The sequence below is a fragment of the Zonotrichia leucophrys genome, unplaced genomic scaffold (assembly GCF_028769735.1).
Source record: "Zonotrichia leucophrys gambelii isolate GWCS_2022_RI unplaced genomic scaffold, RI_Zleu_2.0 Scaffold_309_62330, whole genome shotgun sequence".
In the NCBI taxonomy this organism is placed as follows: Eukaryota; Metazoa; Chordata; class Aves; order Passeriformes; family Passerellidae; genus Zonotrichia; species Zonotrichia leucophrys.
Window position 1 is genome coordinate 54,493 of NW_026992514.1, and position 7,838 is coordinate 62,330.

At 48.7% G+C, this 7,838-nt stretch overlaps 1 protein-coding gene across 1 annotated transcript; it reads right to left on the reverse strand.

Annotated features, from left to right (window-relative positions):
- Window positions 1–332: 332 nt before the first annotated feature.
- UBL5 (ubiquitin like 5) lies at window positions 333–6,969 on the reverse strand. The gene is made up of 5 exons (XM_064701034.1): window positions 6,832–6,969; window positions 4,506–4,563; window positions 2,183–2,266; window positions 1,800–1,837; window positions 333–535 (listed from the first exon to the last, which is right to left on the reverse strand). Exons 2-5 carry the CDS (start codon window positions 4,559–4,561, stop codon window positions 492–494), a joined length of 222 nt encoding a protein of 73 aa, XP_064557104.1. The 5' UTR covers window positions 4,562–4,563; window positions 6,832–6,969; the 3' UTR covers window positions 333–491.
- Window positions 6,970–7,838: the final 869 nt, after the last annotated feature.

Genomic DNA, 7,838 nt, shown 5'->3' on the forward strand with positions numbered 1-7,838 from the left:
GCTCCGAGCCTCTGTCGCGATTCTCCCCCGTATCGCCGGCGATCCCCACAAATCGCGGGGTTTATCCCTGCCGGGAGCTCCGCGTTCCCAGCCTCGGGTATCTCCGTCGCGATACGTCGGCAGAAAATCGCGATATCGCCACACAACCCCTCAATGCGGCCTTAAAATCGCGATATCGCGACACAACTTCCGGATGTGGCCTTAAAATCGTGATATCGTGACACAACTCCCCAGTGTTGCCTCAAATCGCGATATCGCGACACAAGACCAGGATTTCTCCTTAAAATCGCGACACAAGCTCTGGAACGTGGCCAGGAAATGGCAAAAATCGCCCGGAGGCCCCAAAATCGCCTTTATTGATCAACAAACGGGGCCGGGCCGGAAATGGGGGAGGGAACTGGGATATACTGGGATGGACTGGGATATACTGGGATGTACTGGGAGCGCTGCACTGGTCCGGACTGGGTTATACTGGTTTATACTGGTGGGTTCTATTGGTAGTAGAGCTCCAGGTTCATCCCGTCGTGGATCTCATCTGGAGGCGCCGTCAAGGGAAACGAATTTGGGGTTTTGGGGGGTTTGGGGTCGGGGTTTTTGGGGGTTCGGGGGGTTTTTGAGGTTGGAGGATTTTGGGAGAGGGTTTGGGGATTTTTGGGGTTTAAGGATTTTGGGGAAGGGCTCTGGGGGGTTTTGGGGTGTTTGGGGTTCTGTGGGGTTTTTTGGGGTTCTGGGGTCAGGTTTTAGGGGCTCTGGGGGTTTGGGGTCGGGTTTTAGGGGTTCTAGAAGGTTTGGGGTATTTGGGGGTTTAAGGATTTTGGGGAAGAGCTCTGGGGTTTTTGGGGTTGGAGGATTTGGGGATTTTTGGGATGTTTGGGGTTGAAGGATTTTAAGGGGAGTTTCTGGGGGATTTTGGGGGTTCTGAGGTTTCTGGGGGGTTTTGGGGGTCGGGTTTTAGGGGTTCTGGAGGGTTTGGGATTGGGGTTTTGGGGTTCAGGGCTTTTGGGGTTGAAGGATTTGAGGGAGAAGATTTGGGGGTTTTTGGGGTGTTTGGGTCAGGTTTTTGGGGTTGGAGGATTTTGCGGAGAGTTTCTGGGGGGTTTTGGGGTTCTGGGAGATTTTGGGGTCAGGTTTTTTTTGGGGTTCTGGGGGTGTTTGGGGTTGGAGGGTTTGGGGATTTTTTGGGGTTTAAGAATTTTGGGGAAGGGTTCTGGGTGGTTTTGGGGTGTTTGGGGTTGGGTTTTTGGGGTTCTGTGGGGTTTTGGGGTCAGGTGTTTTTGGGGTTCTGGGGTCGGGTTTTTGGGGTTCTGTGGGGTTTTGGGGTTGGGTTTTTTGGGGTCAGGTTTTGGGGGGTTTTGGGGGCTTTTAGGGTCAGGTTTTTGGGGTTCTGGGGGTGTTTGGGGTTGGAGGGTTTGGGGATTTTTTGGGGTTTAAGAATTTTGGGGAAGGGTTCTGGGTGGTTTTGGGGTGTTTGGGGTTGGGTTTTTAGGGTTTCTGGGGATTTTGGGGTCAGGTGTTTTTTGGGGTTTGGGGTTTGGGTTTTTAGGGTTTCTGGGAGATTTTGGGTCAGGTTTTTGGGTTTGGGTGGTTTTGGGTTTTGGGGTTCTGTGGGTGTTTGGGGTTGGGTTTTTGGGTTCGTGGGTTTGGTCAGTGTTTTTGGGGTTCTGGGGTTGGGTTTTTGGGGTTCTGTGGGGTGTTTGGGGTTGGGTTTTTTGGGGTCAGGTTTTGGGGGGTTTTTAGGGTCAGGTTTTTGGGGTTCTGTGGATTTTGGGGGGTTTTTAGGGTCAGGTTTGGGTGGATACAGTCCCCAAGCGTGACGTGGTCTTTGAAGATCGTGTACCTGGGGGGCACAGAGGGGGGGGGGGGGGGCGTCACCCCCTCCCCAAAACCCCAGAGCAGGCAGACCCCCCCCCATGGACCCCCCAAAAACCCCCAAAACCCCGGGGCTCCATCCTGAACCCCCCAAACCACCCCGAAACACCCCAAGGTGCCCCCAGACCATTTTTGGAGAACAATCTTGTCCCCAAATCCCTTCCCAGCCCCCCCAAACCCCCCCAGACCATTTCTGGAGGACAATCCTGAACCCCAAACCCCCAGGTGCCCCAGGTGCCCCAGACCATTTCTGGAGGACAATCCTGACCCAAAACCCCAGTGCCCCCCAAGTGCCCCCCAGGTGCCCCCAGACCATTTTTTGAGCACGATCTTGTCCCAGCGCGTGCCGGTCTGTGCCGCTATCAGCTTCTTCAGGTCCCGGATCGAATCCTCGGGGCTGCGCCGGCGTCAAGGAAAAAGGGGAAACAGGGACCCCAAAACTGCCCCAAAAACACCCCAAAACTGCCCCCAAACAACCCTAAAGCCACCCCAAAATGGCCCCTAAAAACACCCCAAAACTGCCTGAAAACCACCCCAAAATTGGCCCCAAAACCACCCCAAAATTGCCTCAAACTGCCAAAAGGCCCCAAAACAACCCTAAACCACCCAAATGGCCCCAAAACCGCCTAAAAAGCCCAAACTGCCTGAAACACCCAAACAACCCCAAAATTGCCCTCAAAACTGCCCCAAATTGCCCCCAAAACAACCCTAAAACTGCCCCAAAACAACTAAAATCCTCAAATGCCCCAAAACAGCCCTAAAACAGCCCCAAAACAACCCCAAAATACGCCCAAAATTCCAGATCACCCACAAAACACCCCAAAATCCTCCTAAACACCTCAAAACCAGCCAAACTACCCAAACCACACCAGAACACCCCAAAATTGCCCCAAACAACCCAAACTGCCTCAAAACTGCTCCCAAAACACCCAAAATTCCAAAACCACCAAATCACCCAAAAACACACTCAGAAAACCCAAATCCTCCAAAATGCCATAACTGCCCACCAAAACTGCCCAAAACAAACCCCAAGACTGCCCAAAACAACCTCAAAATCCCCTAAACTTCCCCCAAACCTGCCCCAAATCTTCAGATCCCACCAAAAACTGCCCTAAAACTGCCCAAAACAACCCAAATCCTCAAATGTCCCAAAACTGCCCCAAAACAAACCCAAAACTGCCCCAAACCACCCAAAATCCTCCAAAACATCCCAAAACCTGTCTCAAACATCCCAAAACCACACCAAAACACCCCAAAACCTCTCAAACAACCCCAACTGCCCAAAACTGCCCCAAAACAACCCTAAAACCCAAAACGCAGCCCAAACACCCCGAATCTACTCCCAAAAACCACAAAATGCCCCCAGTGCCCCCCACCAGCTCCCAAAAGACCCTCAAAGCCACCCCAAAAACAGCCCCAAATCCTCCCAGAAACAACCCCTGAAACGCCTTCAAAACCTCAACACAAACACCCCAAAAAAACCCCAAAAAACCACACATCCCCCCAAAAAGCCCCCAAAATCCCACCCACCAAAATGCCACCCAATCCCAAAACCCACCCCAAAAACACCCAAAATCTGCCCAAAACTCAACTCAAATCCTCCAAAACCTGCCAAATAAACACCCAAAACCACCAAAACCTCAAAACAACCCAAACTGCCCCAAAACTGCCCAAACACCCTAAAACCAAACGCGCCAAAACCCCAAAATCCTCCAAAACCACCCCAAAACCAGCCCAAACACACCCCAAAAACACACCCAAAACACCCCAAAACTGCCCCAAACAACCCCCAAAACCCCAAACACTCGCCCCAAAACCACATCTCCAAATACCTCCAGATACACCCCCAAAAATCCCCAAAACCCCAAAATCCCAAAACTTCCCCAAAAAACCCCAAAATCATCCCCAAAACAACCCCAAATCTGCCCCAAAACCTCAAACCCCAAAATCCAACCCCAAATCCCCAAACCCCAAAACCCCCAAACCCCAAAATCCCCCAAATACTCCCCAAAATCCCCTAACCCCAAAATCCCAAAACCCCCAAATCCCCCAAATTCCACCCCCCCAAATCCAAACCCAAACCCCAAATCCAATCCCCAAATCCCCCAAACCCAAATCCCTCCCAATACACCCCAAAACCCAAATCCCCCCAAATCCCCAAATCCACCCAAATCCCCCAAACCCCAAATCCCCAATCCCCAAAATTCCCCAAAATTCACCTCCAAATCCCCCAAAACCTCCCCAAATTCCCCCAAAATCCCAAAATCCCCAAACCCAACCCCCAAATCCCCAAATCCCAACCCCAAAACCCTAATCCCAAATCCCCCAAAACACCCAAATCCCCAACACCTCCCAATCCCAAAATTCCCCCAAATGCCATCCCAAATCCTCCCTAAATCCCCCAATTCACCCCAAATTCCCCAAATCCCCCCAAATAGCTCCAAATCCCCAAAACCCAAATCCCCCAAAACACCCAAATCCCCCAATTCACCCAAACTTCCCAAATCCCCTAAATCCTAAAACCCCCAAAATTCCCCAAATGAGCCCAAAATCCCCAAACCCCCAATTCCCCCAAAACCCAAACCCTCCAGAACACCCAAATTCCCCCAAACCCAATTCCCAGCTGAGTGGGATATTTGCATTTCACCCGAACCTTCTTGCCCAGGCGGTCGTTGCACACGACCTCGATCATGGCTGGGGAAAAAATGGGAAAAAAATGGGAAAAAACCGGGAAAAATGGTAAAAAATGAGAAAAAAATGGGAAAAATGGTAGAAAAAGGGAAAAAGGGGGAAAAATGAGGAAAAAATGGGGAGAAAGGGGGGATAAGGGAATGGGGGAAATGGGGATGAGAAATGGGGGAAAAGGGGAAAAATGGGAAATGAGAATGGGAATATGGGAAAGGGTAAAAAGGGTAAAAAGGGGGGAGAAAAAGGGAAAAAGGGAAAAAAGGAAGAAAGAAAAGGGGGAAAAGGGGAAAAAAGGGAGAAAAGAAAGAAAGGGAGAAAAGGGGAAAAAGGGGAAAGGAAAAAAAGAAAAAAAAAGGGGAGAAAAGGGAAAAAAAGGGGAAATGGGAGAAAAAGGGAAATGGGAATGGGAAAAGGGAAATGGGGGAAAAGGGAGAAAAAGGGGAAAAAAGGGAAATGGGAATATGGGAAAAAAGGGGAAAAATTGAGGGAATAGGAGGGAAATGGGAAATGGGGAAAAATGTGAAAAACAAGAAATGGGGATGGGAAATGAGAAGAAAGGGAAAAAAGGGAAAAAGGGGATCCAGGTGGGATAAAAGTGGGAGATGGGGGAAAAAGGAAAAGTGAGAATATGGGGGAAAAGGGAAAAAGTGGGAAAAAGTTAGAAAAGGAAAAAAGGGGAAAAGGGGGAAAAAGGGAATGGGAAAGAGGGAAAAAGGGAGAAAAGGGGGAAAGTGGGGAAAAGGGGGAAAAAGGGGGAAAAGGGAAAAAGGGGGAGAAAGGGGAAAAAAGGGCAAAAATAAGAAAAAAGGGGAAGGGAAAAAGGGGAAAAATGGGGGAAAGGGGGGAAGAAGGGAATGGGGAAATGGGGGAAAAAAGGGAAAATGGGAAAAATGGGAAACGAGAATGGGAATATGGGAAATGGGAATTGGGGAAATAGGAATGGGAAATGGAAATGGGGAAAATGAGAAAAAAGAGGGAAATAGGAATGGGGGAAAAGGGAAAAAAGGGAAATGAGAAATGGGAAATGGAAAAGGGGAAAAAGAGGGAATGGGGACAAAGGGGAAAAAGGGAGGAAAAAGGGAAATGGGAAAATGGGGGAAAAGGAGAAAAAAGGAGAAAAGGGAAAAACAAAATATGGGAAATGGGAATGGGGGAAAAAGGGGACAAAGAGAATGGGGAAAAGGAGAAAGGGGAAATGAGAATATGGGAAAAAACAGGGAAATAAAGGGGAGGAAGGGAAAAAAGGGGAAAAACAGGGAAAAGGGGAAATTGGAATGGGAATATGGGAAATGGGAATGGGGGAAAATGGGGGAAAAGGGGAAATTGGAAAAAGGGAGAAAACCAGGGATAAAAGGGGGAAATGGGAATAGGGAAAAGGAAATGGGGAAAAAGGGAAAAAAGGGAAAAAAAGGGAAAAAAGGGGGAAATAGGAAAGGGGAATGAAGGAAAAAAGAGAAATGGGAATATGGGAAAAGGGGAGAATGGAAATGGGGAAAAGGAGAAATGAGAATATGGGAAATAGGAACAGGAGGAATGGGAAAAAATGGGGAAAAGGGAAAAAAGTGGGGAAGGAATTGAGAGAAAAAAGGGGGGAAATTGAGGGAAAAGAGGATAATGGGAATGGGGGAATGGGAAAAAGGAGAAAAAAGAGCAAAAAAGGAGAAAGGGGGGAAAATGGAAAAGGAGAAAAAGGGGGAGAAAAAGGGGAAGGAGAAAAAGGAAAAAACAGAAGGAAAAGGGAAAGAAAGGGAGAAGAGAAAGGGGAAGGAAGAAAAGGAAAATGAGAAAATGAGAAAAAAGAGGGAAAAAGGAAAAGGGAAAAAAGAGGAAAAAAGAGGAAAAAGGAAAAGGGAAAAAAAAGAGGAAAAAATGGAAAACCGGGAGCAAGGGGGAGAGAAAGGGGAAGGAAAATGAGAAAGGGAAAAAAGGGGAAAAATGGAAAAGGAAATAAAAAGGGAGGAGGAGGAGAAAAAGGGAAAAAAGGGAAAAGGAAAAAAAAGGGGAAGTAAGAAAAAGAGAAAAAGGGAGAAAAAAGAGGAAAAAAGGAAAAACGGGAGGAAAAGAGGAGGAAAAAGGGACGGGAAGAGAAGAAAAGGGGAAAAGGGAGCGGGGTCGGTAACGGAGGCAGCGAAACGGGAAAAGCTCCGGTTCCACCCCCGGGACCGCCGGGGCCGCCTCAGAACCGGCCCCGCTCCCTCCCAACCCCTCAGGGACCCCAAAATCGCCGCCGGGACCCCAAAATCGCCCCCGGGACCCCAAAATCCCCCCCGGTACCTCCCGGGGCCTCCTCGCTCCGCCACAGGCGCGCCGGAACCGGGGCTAACGTCACAGAGACGCGCCGGAAGTGGCGTCACTGTCCGCGCCCAAGATGGCGGCGGGGCCTGAGGGGAAGGCCTGGGGAATTTGTTAAAGTTTCTAAATTGAGAATGTTTGTAAATGTATTCAAGTTTATAAGTTGAGAATGTTTTTAAATTTATTAAAGTTTTCTCCCCCAAGTTGGGTTTTTTTTTTTTTTCGGTTTGAGCAAAAGCGGCTGCAGAGCCTCATCGCGACCACACGGGGGGAATTTCCACCTCAAATCTGCGCTGAATCCCCCCAAATCCGCCCCAAATCCGCCCCAAAACCGCCCTAAATCCCTCACAAAATCCCCCAAATTCTCCACAAATCCGCCGTAAATGCTCCAAATCCCCCCAAATCCTCCCCCAATCCGCCCTAAATCTGCCCTAAATCCCCCCAAAATCTCCCAAATCCTCCCCAAATCTTCCCAAAATCCGCCGTAAATCCCCTCAAAATCCCCCAAATCCGCCCTAAATTCACCCCCAAATCCCCCAAATCCTCCCCAATTCTGCCCTAAATCTGCCCTAATTCCCCAAATCCTCCCCAAGTCCGCCCTGAATCTGCCCTAAATCCACCCTAAATCCCCCAAAATCCCCCCAAACACCCCCAAAACAGCCCTAGATCTCCCAAAATCCCCCCAAATCCGCTTTAAATCCCCCCAAAATCCCACAAATCTGCCCTAAATCCCCAAAATCACCCAGATCTTCCCCAAATCCGCTCTAAATTCACCCCAAATCTACCTGAAATCCAGCCCAAACACCCCTGTGAAAAATGTGTATTTTATGACTGTTTGTATTTTATGACTGTTGTTTTGCAAATATTAAAAGGAATATTATCTGTGTTGTGTTCTAAAGTGATGCTGCATTAATTCTCTTAATAGAAATATCAATTCTCTGCGTTAAATAGAGTTTTAGGTTATCAAAAAAGTTAAAATAGAAACGATG

Bases quoted from the DNA above. Each gene is read 5' to 3' on its own strand.
- UBL5 (XM_064701034.1), bottom strand. From the start codon at position 4,561: ATGATCGAGGTCGTGTGCAACGACCGCCTGGGCAAGAAGGTTCGGGTG. The intron at 2,267-4,505 runs ATATCCCACTCA...ACGCCGGCGCAG, and splicing joins AAGGTTCGGGTGAAATGCAA to CCCCGAGGATTCGATCCGGG. The intron at 536-1,799 runs GTATCCACCCAA...CGGCGCCTCCAG, and splicing joins CCACGTCACGCTTGGGGACT to ATGAGATCCACGACGGGATG.